General features: G+C 38.7%; 2 protein-coding genes across 3 annotated transcripts in view; one reads left to right on the top strand and one right to left on the bottom strand.

Moving 5' to 3' along the window:
• Positions 1-410: 410 nt before the first annotated feature.
• On the bottom strand, positions 411-17,691 carry LOC105041314 (probable importin subunit beta-4). The gene is made up of 20 exons (XM_010918235.4): positions 17,347-17,691; positions 14,969-15,101; positions 12,145-12,281; positions 11,944-11,989; positions 9,093-9,308; positions 8,497-9,000; positions 8,277-8,411; positions 7,942-8,157; positions 7,767-7,856; positions 7,432-7,673; positions 7,267-7,355; positions 3,665-3,705; positions 2,908-2,938; positions 2,671-2,793; positions 2,363-2,577; positions 2,098-2,193; positions 1,885-1,997; positions 1,519-1,654; positions 1,311-1,415; positions 411-1,227 (listed from the first exon to the last, which is right to left on the bottom strand). Exons 1-20 carry the CDS (start codon positions 17,619-17,621, stop codon positions 1,027-1,029), a joined length of 3,144 nt encoding a protein of 1,047 aa, XP_010916537.1. The 5' UTR covers positions 17,622-17,691; the 3' UTR covers positions 411-1,026.
• Positions 17,692-24,246: 6,555 nt separating this feature from the next.
• Positions 24,247-27,500, top strand: part of LOC105041315 (phosphatidylinositol 4-phosphate 5-kinase 2) — a 5,088-nt gene continuing 1,834 nt past the window's right edge. Inside the window, exons 1-6 of one of the 2 annotated variants that reach the window (XM_073254185.1) lie at positions 24,247-24,312; positions 24,443-25,766; positions 25,869-26,036; positions 26,179-26,344; positions 27,000-27,110; positions 27,244-27,437. In XM_073254185.1, the coding sequence (XP_073110286.1) occupies positions 24,541-25,766; positions 25,869-26,036; positions 26,179-26,344; positions 27,000-27,110; positions 27,244-27,437 (1,865 nt within the window). In that variant the 5' untranslated portion in view covers positions 24,247-24,312; positions 24,443-24,540. Of the gene's footprint in view, positions 24,313-24,389; positions 25,767-25,868; positions 26,037-26,178; positions 26,345-26,999; positions 27,111-27,243; positions 27,438-27,500 lie in introns of those variants that run through there. The other variant, XM_010918237.3, reaches the window with a different exon arrangement.

The raw sequence follows: 27,500 nt of genomic DNA, 5'->3' as shown, positions 1-27,500 counted from the left end.
CTAGATTGATGGCTCTACATATGTACGTGTGTGTACATATATATGTATATATACATACACATATAAATATGTACGTATGTATGTATACATACACACATACGCGCGCGCACACGCACACACACATACATACGTATACATACATACACATACATATATACGAGCACGCATGTACATACATAGACACACACACATGTATGTATATATACATACATATATATATATATATATATATATATGAATGTGTATACGTGTGTATCTCTCTCTCTAAATGTATGTATGTATGTATATATATATATATACATACATACATACATTGAGAGAGAGATACACACGTATACACATTCATATATATATATATATATATAATTCAATTGGTATCAAGCCCAACAGAAATCAAAACCAAGGGGAAATAAGCAAAGAGTCAGAAACAACACAATTTATATAAAAAAAATATAGTTTATAATTTTTTGATTACAGAATTATATACAACAAAAATTGAATAGAGAAATCTCAAACAGAGGCAAAAACACAGACTGATCACAAAACTCAATACCCGTCACATGGATTTGTGGTCTTTTGATTCTATAGACCAAAAGAAAAAAAAAATCACCACCTAAATAAAAAATCTCAAAAGGCAATAAAGAATAATGGCAAAAATTGATATGTTCAGCACATCACCCAGACTAAGATAAAACAATGACCACAAGCTGGAACTCCTGAAACTGAAAATAAAGGTAAGATATAAGTGTTGCTTAAGCCGGACACGACCAAAAATTCGAATGCGACCACGATGTTGAAGAGCGGATTTTCCTCCTTCCAGCCAGCTCAATGTCCACTAACGCATGAAGCATGAAGAGGAGCATGATGAAGCCGGTCAGAATTTCTGATCCTGCTATATGTTCTCATGGCAACATGACTAAAACAGTTCTAAAATCTTTTGATGGTTCAGAGCAGAGTTTCACCCAAATCAATACCTTCACAGCAGAACATAAATAAGGACAAAGGGCTTTACCGTCCGCGCAATTGTCACCTTTTACTTGCATAAGCTGCTAATGCATTAGCTTGTGCAGGTGAAAGAGCACTCAGGACAGGTTGCATTTGCTGACCATAGACTGATATCAAGTGAGAAATAGCCATGCCAACCTGCGCTTTAACTTCATCACTCTCGGCAGGAGATACTACAACTTGAGCAAAAATTTGGACCACATCTGGCACTAGCGGAAGAATCTGTTTTAACCCAATAATGGATAAGTTTCTAAATTGCATGACAGGTTATCTAGTTCGGATGAAGTTTTAAAAATCACAGGTACCTGGGCATTTGAAGATAAGAGCAGGTTATAAATGCAACCATAGACAGTTAATGACTCCTCACGATCTTCTTTTAGTGGCAAAGCTTTCAAAAATACTGGTAACACCTGAGAAACGAAGACGCATCCACAAGAAAGTTAACTGAAGGCTCAAAGCAACATTCACCAAGAGAAGCAGTATTTTCAAGCAGAAAAACTCAATGATTCCAACCTGGTTGAGAGGAATAGATTGGGGTTGCACCATTATCATCCTTGCAACTGCTCCAGCAGCATTATCTCTTACAGCATCATCTGGCTCTGACTCGCCAAATAATGTCCAAAGACTACGAAGTATATCTCCATAATATCTAGACCAGATGAAAGAAAACATTCTCTGACAAACTGATAACATTAGGATGTGAAGGCATTTGTGTAAACAATGACTGTGGAGTATCACAATCTTGATGGAAATACACAACTTTGAAAATCCTAACCAGTTTTGAGCTATGGCAATTATAACTTTGGTGTCAAAAGGTGAAAAATACAAAAGGGGAAGAAATCCCCAGAACTTGTATACAAATAACTTTGTGAAGGATACTTTAGTGTGGGAGCACCTCCATTTTTACAGATCTCACCAACACAGAAAGCAGCATTCCTCCGATTGGTTGCCTCAGATGATGCAAGCTCTTTCAGTACTAAAGGCATTATTCTCTGATAATAATTTATGACCACGAAAGTAACCATAAACAATTCATGCAGATAAATGGAAAAAATGGCTAAACATCTTATAAATGAATAGCAAGCTTCCTACATCAACATAAGCAGAAATTGGAGCACCCATTTCCTGAGCAACCTCAGCCAGACAAGCAACAACCATTGTTCGATCTTGGGGGGGGTGTGGAACTTTCTGCAGTTATTTTATAAATTCAGTCAATGTTCTAAAAAGGAAATATCAAGAGAGTTCTCGGTGTTGTTGGCAATGAAGAAAATGATTTTATCAATTTACAGATAGATACTATGAGAGGCAGATAAGGAGAATAAGCAATGCTTTGCATAGAAATTAATAAAAACTTAACTGCAAATTTCATGAGGGGATCAAATAACTTGGCAAAAATAGGTTCAAAATGGGATGCCATAGCCTTTGCAAAAGCAGGGAGGAGGTCTGATACTGCATCCATGAGCACTTCATCATGATCGATATCACCTTCAGTATCAGTGTCAGACTCCACTTGTTGACAAGATGATTCCCCATGTAGAAGTGTCAGGGTTGCCTCAGCAAGCCTAGGTATATCTGAAATAAGATTATTCATTATTTTCATGTTATTCGAACCAGTTTAACATTTTAAATAATCAATATATGATACCAATACAAAATTAAGCTCACAGGACTCTAATGCAGCATAACCACAGTACTTCATGACGTCTGCAGTGCTCATGCATGCTTGAGCAACAACTTCCTTGTCATCATCCTCTGTCATGGTCTTGATACAGATATTCATCGTGGCATCTGCATATGTTTTAAAAGAGAGAAAGAAATGTCATAGGATACCTATGGAAAAGCCGGAAAACCGACATTGATGAAACCCCATATGGTAGTACAGTCAACTATAAAGCAATTTACCAAGAATTTCCTTTTGTTTTTCTGAAACATCCTGCATGAAAAGAAAATAAGTTATCATCCTTGTTTCACAGTTCTATAAACCCTAGAAGTAAGAAAAAAATGAAGGTGCCTTGTTTTGGGTCATGGATCGCCCACCGGAATGTGTTAGAGTTCATCTTGAAAGATATGGATCATTAAAGCAGCATACACTACCACAGGAAACAATACAAGCCATAAAAAGCACTCAGAAAGTGCCAAATGAGTTTCTGTAAAACCTAACCACTCACGATTTACAGGATGGCATGTAATAGTGACGTAAAGTGAGCATAAATTGCTCTCTAACTCTAATCTCTCCTTTTACTCTAAAGGGAGGCCAAAAACTAATGAAGGGTTTTATTTGGAAGACAAGGTATGAAAACTGTATACTTAGATCACAAAATTTCATCCATGATAATTTGTGCTTTTGGCTGGATTTCATCGAGAATTAATGCACAGCCTTTCATGTACCATCTGAACTGTTTCAGCTAACCAACATCTATCCAACCTTCTGAAAAGTGCCGCAAAATTGCAGTCATGCCTTCTCAAATAACTAACCCTCACCCCATCTCAAAGAAAAAGGAAAACAATAAAGAGAATATTTAAATGAAACATTCTTAAACAAGGAGTGGTACACCCAAGCCACTATGTGGATCAAATATATGGAAACACAGCAAGATTGCAATGTCCATGCTGCTGAAGACAGAAATTTAAATATCTAAAACCAGAATTTGCTACTCACAGTGTGTCCCGAAGGAATTGCCTGTGCAGCTGTCAAAACATCTGCAATAAATATAAAATCACAAAATAAGTATTACATCAGGAAAGACAATTAGAAAAGCAGATCAAGTATCCAATAACAACTGACAGTCATTGGTAAGAGTTCAAAGTAAGAGGATCTAACCAGAAGTAAAATATCATCTACAAACATTGATAATATGAGAACATCTTTATCCAAAAATGTCAATATGGTGGATGCTACCATAAATGGCATGTTCCGTCCACAATTTCAAGACAAAAGGACAACTAAAATATCAACACTAACAAGTCGATACTTGCTTCCAAGCACATGAGTATGTGAACACAATCAAACTGCATTCTTAACACATAAAGCCACAAGTAAACAGTTGTTTTAATGAAAAACTGCCCTGGAAAATGGCATGTAACATTTTTCCTTTTTAACTTAAAGAAAGTATTTTCATCTGTCACCTCATATGATTGCAACTCTAAATGTGTTCATCCAAATATAAGAAATGTTAAATACTGCCAATTCAAATGTCTCCAGTTGGAAAATGAGTAATACGATGTGCATGATAAGCAGCTAACAGACCACATGAATCAATGTGAGCACATGGAGCATGTGGTTAATTTTCTTCTTCATGTCCCAATGGCTGATGAAATGCAATTCCCTTCATATCTGCTACGATCCATGTTCTGGTATTTGTTGTACACAGATAATAAAACAAATTTATGCCTTAATAAAACAACTGCAAGAGAAAGAGGAAGCAAAAATATTAGATGATCTTGTCAATCAGCACGCTATTCAGAAGATTGCAAATAAGATCCAAGGAAGATAATTCTGCATTTCACAGCTAGGCAGTCACACAAGCCTGGTGAATTATCTCAAGACGGAAGATGGAGCAAAAAAGAAACTCTAGAAATGATTTATGATGACACCTAAGACCCTTTTTTTTTTTTTTTTTTTGAGGAATACCCAAAATTTGAACCCTGAAACTCCCAAAGCGCAAGCCCTTGGGGGCGAGGTACCAGCCAAAGGGATTAATAACAGAAAAGCTCCAGGAAATTATAGATCTTTCTAAGATAAGCTTAGAAAGACCACAAGTCTTAATTAACTCTAACAGTAAAAGAGTTAAAAGGAAATATTAATTGCTCTTTGGGAAATCTTAGTGTTTAATGTTTATGTGACTGAGTAATTTTACTAATGCATATACATTAAATTCTTTTACTGCCAGCTGATGATGTTGGGTAACAAATTTCTAAATGCCGGATGTTAATTTCATCCATTTGCACGTAAAATTTCTGGAGGACATAGGATGTAGAAAGAATACATGGGAAGCATGAAAAACAAAAATTCAAATCTCATGGTAGTTGGTATGGGAGCATCCTTGTTTTCCTATGGAAAGGCATGCCCCACATATTATCTAATCCTGATGTTTGGGGCACTTGCAGGATTTAATGTTTGGGTTTCTGTGGATCCCACAAGGTAAAGTGGGCATCAAAGCACCGAAAAAGCCCCCTACCCCTGTATACGGGCATTAAAGCCTTGAATAAACCCCTGCCCCTGATTTAGCACTAGATCTAAGGGTCGGAATGTGAGTGAGGGAAAGGAATCCTCACCCCTCTCCTTGCGAAGTGAAGGGCAGCCATGCACCATTGCTCTCTCTCTCTCTCTCTCTGCGTGTGTGTGTGCGCGCGTGCGCGCACATGCCCGCTGGATGTTAATTTCATCAATTTGCCTGTAAAATTTCTAGAGGACATAGGATGTAGAAAGAATACAAGGAAAGCATGAAAAAAAAAAATTCAGATCTCATGGTAGTTGGTATGGGAGCATCCTTGTTTTCCTACGGAATGGCATGCCCCACATATTATCTCATCCTGATGTTTGGGGCACTTGCAGGATTTAATGTTTGGGTTTCTGTGGATCACACAAGGTAAAGTGGGCATCAAAACACTGAAAAAGCCCCCTACCCTATACGGGCATTAAAGCCTTGAATAAACCCCTGCCCCTGATTTAGCACTAGATCTATGGGTCAGATATGCGAGTGAGGGAAAGGAATCCTCACCCCTCTCCTTGCGAAGTGAAGGGCAGCCATGCACCATTGCTCTCTCTCTCTCTCTCTCTCTCTCTGTGTCTGTGTGTGTGTGTGCGCGCGCGCGGGCGCACGGTGTGTGCATGCACACGGAGTCATCAGTTCCCCTTTGCAGCCTGAAGGTGGAAGGCAATGGGACGGCAGTCCCTTGTACTAAGAGGTACCTTCAAGCAAAGCGCCACGTCGTAGGCTACTGTACACCTCTAGTGCCTTCATTCTCTCTCTAACATGGCCACTACCACCACAAGCAATAGAAGCCCAACCTCCAGTTGTGTTTCCTCTTTTCCCTCTTCCTCCCTATTAGCCACTCATAGCATTGACAGCCTCACCGCAGAACCCCAAACCAACCAACAAATAATATACTTTCCTCCACCTTTCCTCCCTCTTTCAACCTCTCTTTATGATCCCTTGTTCTTTCATTTATTAGCCAAGCTCCATTTCCCTTGTATGTGTCATACCTAAGTGTTTTCTCATGCCAAGAAAGTCAAGACCAAGCCTGAGAATTTTCTTTTTCAGACTGGACTGGCTCAAAGTGAAGAAACTAGGCAAAGCTGTGCTTGGGCCAAAAATCCTTGTCTTGACATCATGCTTCGACCTAACCCAACCTGACCAATGCTCAGGGCCACCTAGATTTTTCACTTTACGCACTACTAATGTCATGTCGGATCACCGAATCATAATGTGCCAATCCCAATGTTACATCAACCAGAATGTTTTGCAAAACCTTTTCATAATGCCTCATAGCACCAAAACTGCTTCTAGTACAAGTGCTTTGTGCCAGCGCACTAACCCCTAGAAACATGAAGATGAGTATATTGACATTACACTTTCAAATCTTTACCAGTTATAGATGAATAAGTGGTCATTAGGGCACAAACAGCAACAACTTATATAAACATATTCTTGTTGATAGACCATTTATAAAGTCATTGAAACCTAAAACTGAATCATATAGTGCTGCAAACCTTAGAGAATTTGAGCATTCCACCAACTCATCCACGTGAAACATACCAAAATAACAACCACAAGAACATTGTCTAACTTGTAAGCAAAAGGTTTCTGATATTTAAAAGTTAAATATATATAATACTGCAGGACACAAAAGCAAAAACAATTCAACATCAGATGCAAGATCATGGAATACTTGAGCACTAGCTTTATTGTGAATCAGTCACATAGAATTTAGGCCTAGACCTTATAATGTAAGAACAAGATCCAAATTCTGAACAGATGAAATGCAAGCAAAAGAGACCATCCATGGAACATAAAATATTAAAATCCCACAAGGATACACAATACACAACCAAGAAAACATATGTAATGTATCTTCAAAATGTACATAAGGTTTCTTATTAAAACATACTCATTCTTCAAGATCATCAAATTTTCCTAAGACCATGTTATTTGCATAAGTAGAAAGGTACCTAATGAACGTAAGTACTAGAATACTTTCCAGGCAGAAAATGTATAGTAGTGACAACATTGGGAGATGCTTGCCAAAAATGTTACCCACGTTTTAAAGCTATCACAGCCTGAAGCCTCACATCTTCATGGAAATATCCAGAGTGTCTAACTAAAATCTTCATTGACTCCTCCAAATAGCTTATGCTGATTAAGGAAACAAAATAAACTTAATGCATGAATTAATTATAAGAAGTTTCCCAAATCAAGCGGATACGGTGCATAGTAATGCTTTGTATGAAGTGCAAACAAGCCAATAGCTTGAGTTGCCGCTGCCTTTTCATCCAAGATCCCTGTCCTTATGCTAATATTTCGAACTCTTGGCTCATCATTTGTATCATCATCTGAAGACACACCCCCAGAGCCATTGTCAATACTGTCAGCATCGTCAATGTCCACTGCAGACCCATCGTCCAGATTGCATGAAGAAAATACTAGAGGAACAACATGTGGTAGGTACTGTACCAAAGCACATGCAGCATTATGTTATCTCAAGGATAACTATATATTAAGAACATTTAGAGAAATGGCTACAAAGAAGAAATGTGTTACCTGTGTAAAACCATCATCTAATATTTCAGCAATATTGCTGAAGAATCCATGAGTGTATTCCCGGAGCTCACTAAAGTCCAATGCAAAACCCTGAGAATATATAAATTATCAACCATCCACTGAAAGTTTATTAGAACCAATTTTTTTTAAAAAAAAAAATGTAAATGGCACTCACAGAAAGTGCAGCTTCAATGAAAGGAGGTAAAATTGGTTCCATTCTTGTACGTCCAACTGCCATTGCAATCATTCCAACTAATTCGGTTGCCCTAGCTCGTGAGCGCAAATCCTCATCATTTGTAAGAACCATAAAGCTTTTCATTAATTCAAGAACCTTCTCCGCATAAGGAAGAAAAGCCTGCTCAGCTGCAGATGCTACTGAGCCTATTGCAGACTGCCAAAAAATAAAATAAAATAAAACTTTTGAAAAAGAAAAGCAAAGAAAATTGGACAATTGGATTGAGATTTGTAACATCATTTATGGTTATAGAATAAACAGGAATATGGGATGACCATGCATGTTTCTTGCAGATTACGTGGACTGCTTTGGAGAGTTGTGATTAATCTTCCCATTAGAGCATCCAGATAAGGAAGAATTTCCTCACCCATGTCCTCACAAAATGCTGCTAGGGCATAGTATGACTTTTCCTGCAAAATAAAGAATATTTGATTATTATAGCAAAATAGCTTTTTTTTTTTTTTAAGTGATACCAAAATCATGCATTTTTGTTACCTTTACTTCATCTGATGGATCCTCTAGAGCATTTAGAATGCAGGGAAGTACACTGCCATAGTGAGACAAAATCTCAGGTTGCAAATGTTCTGCAAACTGGCCCAGTGCAAATGATGCTGCTCCTCTTACCATTTGTTCTTGGTCCTTCAAAGCTCCTAATACAATATTTAGAACATATTCCAACTTATCTTTTAACAACTCAAAACAACCTTCAGAAACAACACCCAATGCTGTAACAGAAGCCTCCCTGTACTTGGGATCAATATGACAAAAGTTCATAGAAGCAAATTCAAGAACTGGTGGAAACACATGTTTTGGTATGTTTATAGCCATTGTATCAATGACTTCTGCAGCAGCTCTATCAGCTGCAAGATCAGAATCTTCTTCCCCAGAAGATGTTTCTGTAAGTAAAGGGCACATAACTTGCAGAATAGGTATGACCAGTTTGTGCTTTTTCAGAAAGGAAGCTTTGTACTTTGCAAGCCATGATATTATCTGAATTGCCTGAAATAGTCAAAAGGATGAACTTAGTCATTGTGGTATAACATATAAAAATCTGACAAAATAAGAAGCATGACTTTTATGCTCCATCAAACCTGCTGCCGTATGTTTAATTCCAAACTCTGACGTGAGCAAACTTCAAGCGAAAATTGTGCAATAGATCTTACAGAATCCCCCAAAAGTGGAGCAGGAGATTCAATGAGCTCATCGAAGATTTCGAAAGCAATAGAAGCAACATCTTCCTCACCATTAGCAATACATTGCCGTGAGATATTTAAAATACTAGGAATAAATTCTCGAAACAGCTTTACCTACAAAAGGAAGGCAGATATGAAATCTGGTTGATATAAAAGTAGGTGAACATATTGAACTTGTATTCATAGTTGTGACAATCATGAAATTTGCATGCGCAGTCCCCAAAACTAATTAGAGAATACTATAGCAGCTAAAGAATTAGACACTAATTATTATATTAGCTTTGGATTAAACCTACCACCTGATGCATAAATCATCAAACAGCTCATTTTTTTGAATCTGAATATAAATCTCAACTAGTTTAAATAGTAGCGAAAAATGTATATCAGTTACACCTACATTCCTAGATAATTAGATTAAGACACCAAGAGTTTGATGGCATGCAATCTGAAACAAACAGAATCATCAACCCTTATCCATTAACTTAAGCTGTGTGGATTTTCATTAGCCAAGTAATATTAAACTTAAACAATGGAGACACAAAATTGTGCATTGGGCTAGAGACAAATATGTTGTTCCATTTAATAATATAGCAACAGGAAGAAAAGAGTTATTCGAGTGTTTGAAGGTAGTAGGCATTTAACAAACATCAGGGAAAGCAATAAGGTGATGAAGGCAACCAAGAGGAGAGAAAAAAGGGAAGTGCACTTACCATCAGGAGCCAGAATCATAATAAAGATCTAGCCAACAAAGAAAAAAGAAAAAGATGCTTGCAACAAGAACAATCTGCCGAAGTATCATGTAATACAGATTACCAGATGGAGCTTGGCCAAATGATTGGTACCTCCCACTTTTCGGAGGTGGTAAGTTTGAGGGCAGGTCTGTAGGTATTTAAAGCATGCAAGGCTTGTGAAAGGCACAATGGCATCCATAAAACATGATAAATAGGTACAGTTTAGTTGCACTCTGGCACAATAGATGCATAACATTTTCTAGCATGAAGTCTAAGGGATCGCTGCATGCCCAGTTTCACCATAGATGCCTATCCCATTATATAATTTTCAAACAGAAAGTGGATGCAAATGTTTTCTTGCCATTCCAATCTCTCCTTTTAAACCCTATGCACATGCAAGGCCCCCTCGAGGCATCTTCCTTGGTCCATAGTGTAAATTACGAACCTCCTTAGCTGATTTTGTCTTGCTTTATTCACCACAGACATTGTCATAAATAATCAACTAAGCTTTATGCTCTTAATTTACCAAGATCTATAAACAATGATTTTAAGTAAATTATTTAGCCATACCTTTACATATTGTTTCATTAAATATAAAAAAGAAAACATTCAAAAGATATTGTTTGTTAAGGTTTTTCAATATGCATATTTTTCATTCAAACTTACCAATTAGCTTAAGGATTTAAGAAAAAAAAATGATAGTTTACAAAGTTATTCCAATACCTATACCATTGACCAATCTCTAAAATGAACAAATACTCATTTCCAGCATCAAAATGGAGGGTCAAACTCATTGTTGGAATAATTCAACTCTCTGCCAGACTTTAAAACTGAGAACCAAAAACTTCATAAGTATCCCAGTATCTAACATGTATTCGACTTGGATACATATCTAACAAGGATTTTTGGAGCTGGATGCGAGTCTAGGTAACAAAGTTGCAAAATAATAAATTAGTCTGACCATGGACTGAAAAGTGAACTTCTAAAACCAAGCCCAATAAGCCTGTTTGATACCACAGACAAACAAATGAAGATAGAGACAACAAATATAGCAGAACTTCTAATTCCACATTTTGAAAGTATTAGCATAACAAAGTTTAAACAACAAAACTGTCCCAGACCAGAGGACGCAGATGAAATCATGAAACAATGCCAGAAACATCAAAGTCAAGGGTTGTCTGCTTGGGCAGTTTACAGCCTATGCAAGGTATCAAAGTAAAAGAATAAACAGTAGCAAAAGCAATAGACTAAGACCAGTCCCAGAAATTTGCCATGATTGATGGCACAGATGTTGAAATAAGGGAAACGGGGGGAGGTGAACTCCAGGAGAGATGATATAAAAATGATCAGCAACTCGATTAATAAAAGTGGACTGATAGAAAGTTAGGAAACATGAAGAAATCTAGATGTTTCAAACAAGCAAAGATTACTTTGGAGATATCTAAGAAGCTATATGGATGTTTAACAGGCTGGAAAATCCTTTGACATGAATAAATAGAAGGCCTCTGACTGTACCAAGCAAGGCTCACCATCTCGGTACTGGTAAAATCCTATTGTGGTGCTGGTATGTGGTTCGATTCAATATGGTACACGCCATGCAGGGTGGTACGACAAAGCTTAGTGCCAAGTCAATCAGAGTATCAGCTAACCCAATAAGGAAAAGCACATAAAGAAACTCAACTTTTCTACATGTTTGGCAAGTTGGCACCTTAAATCCATAAAATAAGTGAACAAGATAAAAAATGTCCTCTCATCTCTATAAGCACAACAAAGAACACCACAATCATGAGCTATTATGCTTAAATAACAATGAAAAAGGAGATAGAGTGATATTAAATAATGCTACACAGAATACCACCTCACAGTACCACTGCCTACTGCAACACAATCCAAACCAAATTGTATATCTGTATATGCATCATCCATCTTCAAGAAGCAAAGAATTAATGATGGAGAACTTTTTTAAAAAGAAAACATTTATAAAAGAAATATGTGATTTTAGCAAATTGCTGACTTACTACATTGGCTCCATCATTGATAAACTCTATCAAAGACCCAACCGCCCTGATAGATAAAAAATAGAGTAAGAAACACTGCTTGCTAATAAGTTATTTCAAGCCTTGAAGAGAGAGAGAGAGAGAGAGATACCCATGCATGCTATATTACATTAAAAGAATGAAACAATACATGTATGAAAAAAAATAAAATAAATTACGCACTTTAGAGCAGCAACTCTCACACGAGTGCTAGTCTCATCTTGTAAGCATTTAAGCAGAATAGGTTGTAAATCTGACAAATGAGATTGAAATGTAGGGCCAATTGTTTCGGTTAGAGAGCTGAAAAGGATCAAAGCCACCTAGCATGGAACCAGAAGAGCAAAACAAACAAACCATCAATGAATAATTAGAAGACTAAGAGATACAGTGAAATGACAAACAATAATACCAAGTTATTAAATGAACATTCTAGATCATAAACTGATAAACACTAACTTTGACAGAAGAATTGGATGCAAAACATACAAATACAAATTCATTCTTCAGGGTAAATATGCCCTTAGCATATAGGGTGCACAATAAAATCATAAGAATGCTCATGCCAGAAATGCAATATCAGAAAATAAAGCAAAGCCATAAATTGATAGGAACTAGGGCATCTGAATAGTCTGGCACTCAAAAGAAAAAAACTAGATCTAGTGAAACAGATGATAAACAAGTCCCGACAGCATAAAATTTATGCATAAAAATATATTCAAAGTTTCTAACAGTTTCCAAGCAACTGTTAAGAATCTTATCCATCAAGTCCAAACAATGCAGTTAAGTTTGTTAAAGGGAAGAGAGGAGGAGGACAGTATAGCACTGTCAATTTTTTTGCAGCTTAGATGATCGAATCAATCTTTTGTTTCTTTTTATGTTTTTCTATGGATCAGCTACTATGTTTACATGCTTCTGCATTTTGACTTTTCCCCAAACTTGACCAAACCACTCAAATGATCTGCTGACTCAGGTGGTTCAAATGGTTGAACCACTCGAATCAACAGTTATAACAGGTTCTTACTGAACTTGCAGATTTAGACATTTGACCTGAATTAAAATAGTTATCTAGCAATGGGTTAAGCAGGTCGACCCACTTGTCTTTTAAAACACTATCCGAAACATACCATCATGGAGAAATAGTAACATATCTCCTGGCATATATTTAGATATTCTAGAAAACAATTTGGATGTTATTGTCACACTTTTATCTAAGGAATGAATCATCTTCAAGGCTTCTCATATGTCCTTTGAAATTTAAGAAACATCATGTTGGAGCTGATCCCCAGGGATGCATTACTTCAAAACTACATTTCTGTTTGTGAATCATCACTCCACCATTCTTCAACCTTCACATCCATTTGGTGGAAGAGTAGAAAGGAAAGGTGCTTTTCCCTTGCACTCTTACTCTGGAAAAATAAAATACTCGTGCCAATGGTACCAACTATTTAATAACATAAATAATGGATGTGATGGATGCTCCTAAAATCTCAAACAAATTTTAGATTAATAGTGTAAAAGTTAAAAACTGTTCTTGGGATGACTCCACAATTTTTTAGATAAGAGAAGCATTTCATACAAACTTTGCACAAAGATAACCACTCGAGAACATAGGAACATACATGGACATTCTAAGTCCTTAAAACACAATCTGGGTGAGTAGGCAAAAGATACTGTAAAACTAAAAAATTGTAAGAATTGAGCAATGCCGCAAGCAGATTTCCATGGAAAAACTTAGTTCTGGGATTTTCAACATTTGGTGTTTGGTTGCAACAAGATCCCATTTGTCATGACAAGACATCCACAGGAGAATGCATTTTTCACCAAGTGTTTAGTTAAAATTGGCATGTATAACATGTATAATTTGGGTAACTTCAGCAACACTATAATTGTCATTTTGAAGTTCATCATAGCTCAAAGAAAAGATTGCTTTTTAAGTCTAATATATATTTTATATCTGCATTTAAAATTGTACCAGGGTATGTACTCCTAGTATCTCGTAAATATCCATTAAGAACAGCATTTTCTCTTTTTTTTTAAAAAAAAAAAAAAGATCTTTCACTCTCGTTCCTACAACTCCATGCCAAAAGAGCAGCAATAACTGAAAAGAAATTTCTGGTCTCATCAAATGAAGAATATTAACCACTCAAAATGTTTACGATGACTGTTCATAAAAGAAAAATCCATTAATAAAAAGATTTTTCTCAATCAAAGGTTAAAAAAAAAAAAAAAGATCTCTCATACAACTTCATGCCGGAAAAGCAGCGATAAAAGAAAAGAAATTTCTGATATTATGGAATGAAAGATATCACCCAACTCAAAGGTTATAATCAGTATTCATAAAGAAACTAGAATTCTATGAGATTTTGCTAGATTCATGCTTGGAACTGAGGAAAAATCCACCATACTGTATGGTAAACAAGAGCTACATGCCTCTCCCAATGCAAGCCTAACCCCATATAGATCTAGAGAGAGAAAGAGAGGCAGCAAGTATTCATAGTGCTACCAGAGTCCATGATCATGGTGGGTTTGGATGCTGGAAAAGCAGCGACGGACATGGGAGAAATGAGAAAGATTGAAAAAAGTGGGCTTGATCTAAGAAAGATCAGGTTGGAGGGTACTAGATGGTGAAGAAGGGGCTGATGTAAGAAAAGGAATGCATGGAAGTAAATTAGCAGAAGTTAAGAAGAAAACATGGGCCAGGGCCTCTCACTCAAAATGTGGGAACAAAAACATTTAAAAGTAGTGGAATTTTTTTTTTCCATGGAATCAGTTATTGCTGTCATGGTTTGATAACCCCAGCATGCCCATGGGAATAAAGTTTATCTAAACAGTTCCTTCTTTTGTCAAAATTCCTTTTTTAGAAAAAATTAGGCTCCAAAGAACCTATTATTTCATCAATAATTCTTATACCAATGAAGCAACAAGAAAGATAAACTATGTACATTATAAAAATGTCATAACATATAACAACCTAGTTGGCACAATGAAAATTTGTAGATGCACTCACTTCTCTATGGTCTTCTTGCGCACTGTGGCTGCACTGGAAAAGAAAAGGTAATAAATCAGGCCACTCCCCAGCTGGGACGGCATACTTAGCAATGACACTCACAACATTGGCACTTGCTCGCCTCACTGGAGAACTGCAGGAAACAACAAATTCATTGATTAAACACTGACAAATGCATTATCTTTATCCAATCCTAATCCATTTTATGAGTTGCACTCAAGTGGCTTGAAAAAGGAATTGAGAAGAACAAAGACGATAATAAGATAACAACAGTACACATAAAGTACAAAGCTGCCTGGAGAAACCAGAGTGATCCCAACCTATTTATTCTATCTTGATATAGAACAGCGAAAAGAAATCATAAACAGACAAAGTGCACACATATGATCATGGAGTATCATGTTGCATTCCACAATAACATACATAAACGAGATGCAGCGAGCTGTTTTAAAATATAATATGCACCTAATCATACATAATTGCAACCTTGAAACCACTCTGCTTCAAAAAAAATATAGTAAGTGCTCAAGTAACTACACATCAACATAAACTAAGATGGAATTCAATGCAAGAAACGTTTTAGTTATGGCCAAAAAAAGTTAAGGCGCCAATAGAAGAGAAACATGGTGAAAAATGATGAATAAGTGACGAATTTCCAAATCTAATGATGCATAAGCAAGGTAACTGGGGCCCAATACCAAGGAATACTAGGATTTGACAAGTTCTCTTGTGAGAGGAAGGATTAAAGCAGCATATGCAAAATCAGTGAAAAAGGAATTTATTGAAAAGACGATAAGGCAGTTCCTAAACAAAGACTAGCCTGCTAAAGTAATGATTATGCCTATGGTTATGGTTATTGCAATTATGTCCAAGGAGGTGATTCCTTTGGGGTACGAAATTAATGTGACAATTTTACTCCAGAAAATTCAACAATGGAGAAAGTTTGGGGTTCAGACTGTAAGAAGTTAGACTATGAACCATAAAGAAATTCCCCATAGCAAGAGAGAATCAAAAAGAAGTAACATATAGGAATAGGTACAATATAAGAAACATGTTCATAAGAGATAAATGTAAGCCCCTAAGCCAACCCACTTGATAACCTAGCTGGAACCTGTTAAGCATAAGAATGGAATCCAGATGAGCCAATTCTACATATTTCAGGCAATAAACTATCAGTTGCTTTTTCTGCGGATCATTATTGTTTGCCTCCATGTCTCCCAAAGTTAGTTACCCACTAAGCTATGTCTGGAAGGTTATCTGCAGTATCTTCCATCTCACAGACAGTATCTATCTTCATTCTAGGACGTGATGAATAAGAAGACTAAAGAAGCCAAGGTTTTACCATGAATAAGCTGATTTGACATCCAAACATGTCTTAAATGTTGTTTTCTGACCTTTGATGATTTATTAAAATGGAGGCTCCTACATGGATTACAATGCCATCCATTCTGATATGCACATGACTGGCACATATTATGAGAATGCCTAACAGGTAAGGTGGCAATGGCATGGTGCTAGGTCGGCATGCCCTGGTGCGAGTGTGTGCCAGTGTATCCCTGGACAAGAAGATGTCCTGTAAGGATTTATGTCCTCATCATTTCATATAGAGGATTCCCCTGCAGATTAGTCAAATTTCGTTTCCTCTCCTTTTTGTTAAAAAAAGTTTGAAAAAAAGAAAGGGAAAAAAAATACCCTGTTCACTTTTGGGTGTTGCATAAATATTAATTCATATGATAGCATCTTCCACATCTTCATTTAAATCCATCAACAACTCTGGAATTTAAGTTTGCATAACCGTTTTGAAGATAATCAAAGTTTTGCTAGAAAGTTGGAAGCAAGCAAGATCCTTCTCGTTGACAATTAAGTCGGACGCTTGCATCAAATTTTATCAATAAGATGACATCAAATTAGACTAGATTAGCAAATTTGCATTTAAATCTCGATCATAATGTCTCGACCAATCCTTGCCATCTAAAACTACAGAGTCCAAGAAACTTTTGGCTGCAACAAAATCGATAAAACGAGATCATGAACGTCTTGTGACAAAGCAAGCAAGCTCCCCTAAAGAAAAATGAGAATAAACCCTCGCTACCATTTTCAGGAAAAAGGTTATACATTTATACATCTCCTTTTCAATGTTGTTTCAAAAACAACAGACAAAAAGGACATCCTTTTTCTTTAATTTCTTCGTTTGTTAGTATCAACAACAGGAAAAAAGAGTCGCATCTTGATAAAACCGTTACCAAGAAAGTGAAAATCTTTGTTTCCATAGACCGAATCAAGAATCTCCCAAGAACCTGGTGATTTAAGAATCAAGAAGTGGAGAAAGAATTCAAGAAAGAAAGAAGGGATCGGAGGAGAGAAGGGGTGAGGGGGACCTGGGGTCGACGGTGATGCTCTCGATGAGGGCGGACTTGACGGAGTGCTTGACGTGGGGCGGGAGCTTAGCCCAATGGCCGGTGATCTTCTTGCGGAGGAGGACGGCGGAGAGCTGGCGGACGTTGGGGGTCTTGGCGGTGCGGAGGTGGTGGACGAGGGCCGGCACCACCTGCGGGTCCTTCGCCAGCCGCTTTATCTGCTCCTCCGCCTGCCGCCGGGCGTCGTTGTCCGGCATCAAGAATTGGATCAGCAGCAGCTCCAGCGACTGCGCCATTGCGCTCTGTTTCTCTCTCACGAGTGTCGGCCGAAAGAAAAAAAGAGAGAAAGAAACCCTATACCCCTGCTGCCTCGCCGGCTCGGCTACGCGGGTGCGTACTTATATAGGTACTCCTCCGACAGCGGGCCGGTTTTTTCTGGATCAGAAAGAGGGTTCAAGTGGACCGGGTTTGCCTTGGATTTACTAGCATAGCAGAAGAAGACCAGCGTCATGGATGGCTTGGTGGGCCGTGATCCGGCTTGGGTCGTGGACTCATGGTCACGATCACGTGATATTTAAGAGGAAGATCTATGTGGCCAGGCTATAGGACTTGATGTAGTTGGGTCAACGAATTCTGACTTGAAAGAGCTTGGACAATGAAGGGAAAAATATTGGGTTCTTTTTGTCGACCTTGTCACATGTATACTTCCGATGAAATGCATTGCAAGATTAAAAAAATAATAATAATTTAACAAGAGAGAAAGAGGGCGGGGGGGGGGGCTGTAGAGAGGAAGGGAGGAGACGGAGGAGTTTAGGCTGTTTAGGATATGCTTTTTGACAATAATGAAAAATGATAAGTGAAGAAAGAAATGGGTGGTAGCAAGAGTTCTTGAAAGTTGCATGGATGGACTTGTTAAATTTCATGCTTGGGTTGGGCAATTCAGTTGGGCCCAGCCCAATTTCAAAATCAACAAACATAAGTATGGTTGACAGGGCCCAAGAAGGATGCAGGGATAAGAGTGATAAGATAGCGAGTATAGCGAAATTCTTTGTACACCGCCCGCGGCGTAGAAAATCTGACATCGAGTGCACCGTCTCATCCAATCAGGCCATATAACCATCATTTTCTAATGCGCATTTAATGTCCACAGTTCTATCTCTTCGTTTGAAATTTTAAATGATGAAAATATCTCTCTTCTTTTGAAAAAATTATGACATCCTACACCGATATTATGACATCCTATGTTTAAATTATGGCTTCCATATATCATAATTTTTTTACAAGATATCATAAAGTGGGAAGAGTATTTTCGTCATTGATAAATTTATGAAATTTTTAAATGATGAAAATATCCCTACCAAAATTATGACATCCGATAGAAAAATTATGATATCCTATGCAGAAAGTCATAATTTTGATGTAGAATGTCTTAATATCGGTACAGAATATTATAATTTTTTCAAAAGGAGATGGGTATTTTCGTCATTAAAAATTTCAAATAAAAAAATAAAACTACAGGCATTAAATATGCGTTGAAAAGCAGTAGCTACATGGTCCAATTGAACGAGACAATGCGCTCTCTACGTCAAATTTTCTACATTATGGGTAGTGTACAATGAATTTGGGATCTCGGATTTTCGGCTAGACCTCACCCCCACAAGTAGTAGGGGTCCAAGCACAATATGATACGAAGGTTCAACGCAACATAATGTATAAAATGTAACTTAATTTCCTGACTTTTTAACTTCCATAATAACTCTAAGTAGATTACTTACGAGAATTTTAAACAATGCCAGATCCTGTTACTAGACTAAAACCATAGTAAATTTTTCAAATTTCAATTCTTATAATAACTCTAATTAGATTTTTTTAAAAAAAAGGTCCTATAGAAACGGATTATGATATTGTTGTACCATGAGGAGTCCAAAAGAGATTCTCCCTGACTTGGGATTTCCATAATTCCACCAAAATCCAAATTATATAGATTTATTAGTCATAGTCAAATGTGAACTAACCTACATTAAAAAGATAATGTTAAATTAATCTAAAATAATTTCTAAAAAAATATATTAGTATATAATTCGTGATTTAAAAAAAAACCTATATTTAAAACTTTTAGTAGTATTAACATGCTTTACACGTGCATTTTGACTATTAAGAAGAAACGAAACTATAGGAGTTTAGGTTAGGCCAGAGATGGTTATGGATTATGTTGTAGATTTGATGCACACGGTCCTCCTGCCGCACTTCAATACGGCCCGTGAAAAGCCCAGTTCAGACTATGATGAGACGAGCTCGTGAGGCCCATTTCAGGGTTTGGCCCTCTGATGATCCAGTCCATTTGTTTCTTATGATAACGATTGTTTTGTTGGATTTATTTAGAAAAATGCTAAATTATTCGATGATAATTCTTAATTTGCATGTCTAGAAATGCCATTTAAATTTAGAAAAAAATACTAAATTTTGTTGCTATTTAAAATGCGAATATAAAATAATGTACCAATATTCATGCCAATGTCATCCGTGGGCCAAATTGAAAGAGTCCAAACAAACAAGTTCCAGATCACTATTTTTGGAAAAATGGTCATGGACAAAGCATTGTACTGCAAATGATAAGGATATTTTCCCCTTCTCATAAATTTGGATGTTTTTGTCATCCTATCTATTTCCACTTATTCTCTTGAACTTTTACGTGAGAGGTGCTGTCGCTGGACCATTAAGATAATTAGTTTACTTCCATTAGTCCCCTAAATGATACTATTACTTGTTTATCTTTGTATTCTGAAAGCCGCGCATCTACATCACTTTAAACCTAATTATAACCATATTATGCTATTGCTTTCCTTTTTAAAATCGCAAAATGATATGATTTATATATTAAATTTAACACTGTTTTTGCTTCTAAATCTCCACACTGTAAAAATCCGGCATATGGCGTATCTCCAATCCAACATCACAAATTGTTGGTTAGAGAGAGGAACAATCAAGACGCGGTATGGTCTCCTCATTGTCCATTATTCGGAACCAAATGTTAATAAAAACAATATATTTATTTCATTTATTATCATGGTACAAGGCCAGAGAATTAAAAAGATTTGCTAGATTTAAGATTTGGAAGAGAGAGAACCAATTCCATGATTAGTTTGGTGCCCTTCCTTTTAAGTGCACAGTTGGTTAGGTATAGATTTTTTTAAGAGACTTTGTTTCACCATGGCGATGGGGCTCCAGTTTTGCTATAGCCATGCTCATGTTTTCTGTATGCTCGACAAAAAAAAATTACAAGCTTATCTGTCTATTAGTCTTGTCTCCTCGAAAGTACTCGTATATGATTAAAACAATACTGAAAATTTTTTAAAAAAAAACATTAGCAAGAATATACTATTATATTGGGACATGAATATGGTAAGAGAGGACATTATTGGATATACAAAATCAAAAGCATGTCATGCCAATTTTTTTTCCTAGCATTAAAAAATATTCAAACCATGGCTAAACTTAATCATAGGCATATTTATTAAACCCGATCCGAGCTTTAATCTAGACAAGCCATCGGATCCATGGGTCAGTGATCCAACCGTCGGATCAATGGTTGAATCGAAAGGTTGAATGGAGGAGGAGGGAGGAGGAGGCCAAGCGAAAAAGGAGGAGGCGAAGGGAGGAGGTTGCGGATGAAGAAGGAGGAGGCGGAGGAGGGAGGGGGCCAAGCAGAGGAGGAGGAGGCAGAGGGAGGTTTCGGACGGTGGAGAAGGAGTAGGAGGGGAGACGGGGTCGAGCGGAGGAGGAGGAGGAGGAGGCCAAAGGTCACAGATGGAGAAGGAGGAGGAGGTGGAGGGATCGATCCTGAGCCCTATTCACTGGAGATTTGAAAAGAAAAAAGATTAGCGGCGGTTACTCATCAGAGAAGGAGGCTCTGGTTGTCCTCGTCGGCTCGTTCTCAATCTCCATCATCGTCGGTTGCTCGGTCCTCTTTCGCTGATGTCGTCGCCGTTGCCGACTTGGTCATCAAAGAAGGGGAAGATGGGGTCATCTTGAACTTGAGAAGTTAAAGGGAGTCGGGAGAATAGATAAACAGTAAAATTTTAAATCACCCAGAGCTCAATCAGATTATGTCAGATCAAATAGTTCGCGGTCCAATCGACCGATTCATATAGATTTGACTAGGTTTTAAGTATAAACGGTCCAATGAGGTAATCGGTCCAATCTTATGGTCAGATCATCGGATTTTCGATCCAACCGATAGGGCCGGATCGGATTTAATAACAGTGATTATAGGTATACTTGTGTATCTTTGCTATTCTGAATGTTCAATCTTCACCTGGCTTATACCTCACTTCAATCATCATTTATGTGTTTACACCCGTAAATTCCATGTACAATATTTGTTTTTCTTTTGTTTTCCTTTCTATGATTTGTGGTTATTCTGGTCATTACACATGACAAATCAAATTAGTTGTTTCCAACAATGTATCTATTTTTTTTATCATATATAATTGGATTCAGATAGTATGTTTCGCAAGAAAGAAAGAATGGTTTCTCTTCTTTTATAATGTTATCCATTGGTTTGCAAACTATCCGCTTCAAGATCGACGTAGTAGATAAAAGGCAAAAAATTAGAGTACTTTGAAATCTTTACAATGTGTAATCCCACTATTGGTGTTTGAAAAAAAAAAAAAATAATAATAATAAAGATGAATCATCCTTTCAAAGATACAATCTCCACCATTTATGTTGGGTTAGGTTGGTTGTTTTCCACCTTTCAATTGCTTTTCAAATATTTTGGGCCGATCAAGAATAATAATAACTAAAGATGTTGTAAGATTCAATTAGGTTCGTTTCTAAAAGTGATGGATATAATCATATAAAATATATATCAGTTGTTGACATAATTAGGATATCATGTCTTGTAAATAACTTCTCTATCCTCCTCCTCCTGTTTCATCTTAATTGTTGAATATCATTTAGAAGGTTCCTCCTCTTTGATTTTTTTCATGTCGCCCCCACTAGCATACGATACACATGCGTGTTTATCTTCACCAATATTACAGAAGTGCCTATGCATAGCCTTTTCATGTCTATATTTATGTTATGCTTTCTATGCCAAATTAAATAGAGATGCAAAAATAAGTTGATTAAACAATATTACGGTGGTCAAAACATGATTACCTAACAAGCTATCAACAATCATGATATGTAATTTTTCTTATACGGAAAAGAAGAATACTATTTAAATCTTTTAGATAATAGTTTTGACCAAGACAAAGTTCCATGCTTGCACAATGCTCCATCTGCATGGGACAAGATCGATATGATGCCAACAAATCATGTTAGTCTTGCACGTAAATGGTAGTATTCATCGCATACATATTCCATCTCAATATATAAGGAGATGAGCTTGATGTTTTCTCTTAAAAAAAAAAAAAAAAAAAGGAAAACTGAAATTTATGGTGAATTTAGCTATAAATGGCAATTACATAGAAAACTAAAAATATGATCATGCAATGTGCTATAATCAAAATATGGTGGCAACATGACTTGTGAGGAATGCATCTCAATTTCTCAAGATAAACCCCATTTGCTTGGATACCAATATCTTACTATTCCAATTTTTTTAAAAAAAAAATGTATTCTCAAATAAAATAGGCCTCTTTTATTGCACATACTCACTCTTCCACACATGAATGTTTTGATTAATCACATATATTCCATGTGCAAGATATCAGTTTTATATAACCGAAACTTTGAAAGGGAGCGGTCGGCAAAACTTTGAAATGTCATCATACATGTTTTACGAAGACTTGTATAATAATTAGTTTTTAACATGTATAAACGCATGAGAGCGTTGCAGGTCTGTCGCTTTCCCATCAACATAGTTTCCTAACCAAATATGGAAGGTCCCAAAGCCTAGCATCCTACAAGTTGTTGTGTTTGAGCCTTCTACAACACAAGTATCTATCTTATGACATAACACAAACTTTCCATATCCGTCCCCGTAACACATTCATCTCTTCCCACTTCTGGTGGACCTGCTTTACATTCGATTGAAACGCTAATGTTCCCAATAACTTCTTTTCCCCTTTTGGCCATCATATCACTTTAATGAACTTTAATAGGTACCAAGTTACGGAGATGATGATCATTACACTATATCATTTAATCTAACCCAAAATCCAAATCTCCAATTATTCTCGTTATATAAAAATATTCAAGTGTGGCTGTTCCCAACTCCCCACCCATTTCAAAAAATTGTTGCATATCAAAGATAATAATTTCCTGAAGGAGACCTAGAGTAAAAATATATGTACTACCTACTTATAATTGACACGTAAACAAGACATATAATATCATAAGAAAAATCCATACGGCCCCGAAATGGTCGCATCTACCCAATAATAGCAACATTAATCCGCCATCCACTTAATTCTATAACAACAAAATCAGAAGTCCAAACTTAGGCGCGTTCCACAACCTTTTCAATATTACCGTTAATAGCGCCCCTAACCTTTCCACCAAACTAATTCTAGCCATTTTGGCACGGGAGAGCTGGTGCGGTTTAGTGTCCCTTTTGGGACACTGGTTGGGCCGCGAAGGGATTTCAGGTCAATAGTTTGGTTGGTGCCGAGGTGGTGTACACTGTAATACCAGCGCGGTGTGGGTCCCGGCAGCACGACGCGGTGACCGCGGGACCGCAGGGGACGCGAGGGCAATTTCGGAAACTGGCGAAAACGGAAGGGAGATGGAGCGGTGAGGCGGAATCCGTCAACGAAATGCCGGCAGGCGGCAAGCGAACGAGACATCCGTCTTTGTGCTCCCCGTCGCGTCGCGATGATACCAGAGATTCAACCGTTGGACCCCGAGGGCATATTCGGCATTTCAAATATAAAGAGCTCCTCTTAAAATAATATTTTATTTTGTCACCCTCCCGCATCCTCCAGATCCCTTGCAACATTCCCTAGGCTAAGGCGAAAGTAAAACCATCGCAAAGCAAAAGTCCGGCTCTCTCTCTCTGTGCTTCTTTTTCTATTTTTTTTTTTTAGTAAGATTTATCTTTTTCCATCACTTAATCTTCTGGTATAGTTCTCTGGCCCCCTGGTTTGGTTTGATTTCTTGCTCTTTTTAGGAGGTCAGAGAGCGAGCCGAGGGAGTTGCCGTTGAGGGATCTGGAGAAATGCAAGTTCCGGTTGGGGGGGATTAGGGCTCGAGAGCGGCGGCGGGGGAATGCGGCGCTTGTGCGCGGAGGGCGACGCCAGCGCCACCACCAGAGGAGGAGGAGGAGGAGGCGGGGAGGAGGAGGAGGACGAGGGAGGCGAGAAGCCGTCGCCGGCGGCGCCGCTGGTAGCGGTGACGTCCGTGGCCGTAGTGCATCACCACCACCACCAGCCGAGGAGCAGATCGCAGGGTGGGGGGCGGCGGGTGACGCCGACCACTGGCGGAGTGGAGGAGGAGGCGGCGGTGGAGAAGGTGCTGCTAAACGGGGACCTCTACAGGGGAGAGTTCGTCGGGAACCTGCCGCACGGGAAGGGGAAGTACCTGTGGGTGGACGGGTGCATGTACGAGGGGGAGTGGCGGCGGGGGAAGGCCGCTGGCAAAGGGAAGTTCTCGTGGCCGTCGGGGGCGACGTTCGAAGGGGAGTTCCGGTCCGGCCGGATGGAGGGCTTCGGGACGTTCACCGGCTCGGAGGGCGACACGTACCGGGGGTCGTGGATCGCGGACCGGAAGCACGGGTATGGCAGCAAGCTGTACACGAATGGGGACTACTACGAGGGGATGTGGCGGCGGAACCTCCAAGAGGGGCACGGCCGGTACGTGTGGCGGAACGGGAACCAGTATATCGGGGAGTGGCGGAACGGTGTCATCTCCGGCAGCGGGGTCCTCATCTGGGCCAACGGCAACCGCTACGACGGCCAGTGGGAGAACGGCGTTCCCAAGGGGAACGGCGTTTACACCTGGCCCGACGGCAGCTGCTACGTTGGCAGCTGGAGCAAAGGGGAGCCAAAGACCCTCAATGGCACCTTCTACCCGGCCGCCCTCGCCGGCGGACCGAAGGAGATCGCCGGCGGGAGGAGGAGCCCCTTTTCGCCGCTGGACGATGCATTGCTGCTGCCGCCGCTGTTCCCGACTTCGAGGAAGAGGTCGTCGGTGGACGGAGCGCCGGGGAGGGTGAGCGCGGCCGCCGCCGCCGAGAAGAACTTCCCCAGGATCTGCATCTGGGAGTCGGACGGCGAGGCCGGGGACATCACATGCGACATCATCGACACCCTCGAGGCGTCGATGCTGTATAGGGAAGGGACTTCCTTCGACTCGAGCGGTGGGGGCATCGGAGCCAGGCAGCGGCGCCGGAGCCCGTGCTGCTTGACCGTCGGGGAGGTGAAGAAGCCCGGGCAGACGATATCCAAAGGCCACAAGAACTATGATCTCATGTTAAACCTTCAACTGGGAATCAGGTGGATGGCGCAATGTCTCTTTTTCCCTATAGTGCCCACTAGGCATTTGTAATAATTGGATTGAGGAAGGGTTTCTTGTAGTTAACTGATTTTGGGTTTCAGGTACTCTGTTGGGAAGCCAGCTTCGACTCAGATGAGAGAGCTTAGACAAGCGGATTTCGATCCAAGGGAGAAGTTCTGGACCAGGTTTCCCCCTGAGGGATCCAAGATTACTCCACCCCACCAATCTGTTGAGTTTCGATGGAAGGATTATTGTCCCATGGTCTTCAGGTAGCTTTACCTCCATCCATGATATGAAGGCAATTTGATAGGTGCAATGTGTATAAGACATTAAATGTATCTAATTGAGTTTTTGTCGTTTCATTTGGTTTTGGCTTGGTGTATGGAATGATGGGTTTTTTCTGGCTTCCAGACACTTGAGAAATTTGTTTTCTGTGGATCCGGCGGATTATATGCTGGCTATCTGTGGTGATGATGCATTGCGGGAACTATCTTCACCTGGGAAGAGTGGCAGTTTCTTCTATCTGACCCAGGATGACAGATTCATGATCAAGACAGTGAAAAAATCTGAAGTAAAGGTTAGATGACTGATTTTCATTCTGTATGTTTCTTTTAAGCATATCTATATTCATATTCACATTTCTTAAGTTCTTTTAATCAACTTGAAAATAGGTTTACCTTTTTGGTTAGGGTTTTTCCCCGTGTCGAGTTACTATTGAAGCCCTTAATTAGGAAGATTGATAAATAATGATTCATGGGGCAGATCCCTATTAGTTGGGATAAGGCTCATTGGCTATGGTTGCCACCATTAGTATTGATGCAATTAGTGAAATGGGTATGCTTTGCCTTACCTATATGAGCAATATAACTTTGGATGTACCTTAGTAATATGGTATTGCAATCTCTCTGTGGAAACAAGCTCCATTATTTTCCTCAGTGCTTGATGCTCCAAATCCTATTAACTCTACAGGTTAGAGCCTTTTTGTTTTGCTTACATGCTTTCAATTGAGATGCAATCAATGAGTTTGGATTGCTTCTTTTTTTAAATGTGTGCAACAGATTTTGAGATCAACTTGCAAAATGTGACGATGCATGTTTTCTTGCAAATGAACATCTGGAGTTCGAAATTTGTTTAATTATATCTGGTTGAGTTTATCTTGGCTGACATGTGGATTAGGATTGAATTAGAATTCGGTTGCTGTGTCCTTCATTTCCTTTATATTTCATGTACAGGTGCTTATTAGGATGTTGGCGAGTTACTACCAACACGTTCGTCATTATGAGAACTCACTAGTCACAAAGTTCTATGGCGTGCACTGTGTAAAGCCAATAGGTGGGCAGAAGGTATGTAGATGTTGAACAGAAATTTATAGACTTTATTACATCAGCTGTTCTTAAAACTTTTCTGTATTAGTTGATTGTTACATGCATTGGTTGTTCTCTGCTCTTACAATGCTTGCATGTGGCTGGAAAACAGGTTCGTTTCATTGTAATGGGCAACCTTTTCTGCTCAGAGTATCGCATACATAGGCGGTTTGACCTAAAAGGTTCATCTCATGGTCGAACAACTGACAAGGCTGAGGCAGAGATTGATGAGACAACTACCCTCAAGGATCTTGACCTCAATTTTGTATTTCGCCTGCAAAGATCTTGGTTTAGAGAATTCTCTGAGTAAGCACACTTTTCTAATTTTAGAATGCTTTGACTGTATTAATCTGGGCCGTTTGTTGTCTA

The sequence above is a fragment of the Elaeis guineensis genome, chromosome 3 (genome assembly GCF_000442705.2).
Source record: "Elaeis guineensis isolate ETL-2024a chromosome 3, EG11, whole genome shotgun sequence".
In the NCBI taxonomy this organism is placed as follows: Eukaryota; Viridiplantae; Streptophyta; class Magnoliopsida; order Arecales; family Arecaceae; genus Elaeis; species Elaeis guineensis.
This window is presented reverse-complemented; position numbering and strand designations above follow the sequence as displayed.

Coding starts and splice junctions, on each gene's coding strand:
- LOC105041314 (XM_010918235.4), bottom strand. CDS start 17,621: ATGGCGCAGTCGCTGGAGCTGCTGCTGATCCAATTCTTGATGCCGGAC. Junction 1,416..1,518: donor AATCTATTCCTCTCAACCAG/GTTGGAATCATT, acceptor TTCGTTTCTCAG/GTGTTACCAGTATTTTTGAA. Junction 1,228..1,310: donor TCTTATCTTCAAATGCCCAG/GTACCTGTGATT, acceptor GGGTTAAAACAG/ATTCTTCCGCTAGTGCCAGA.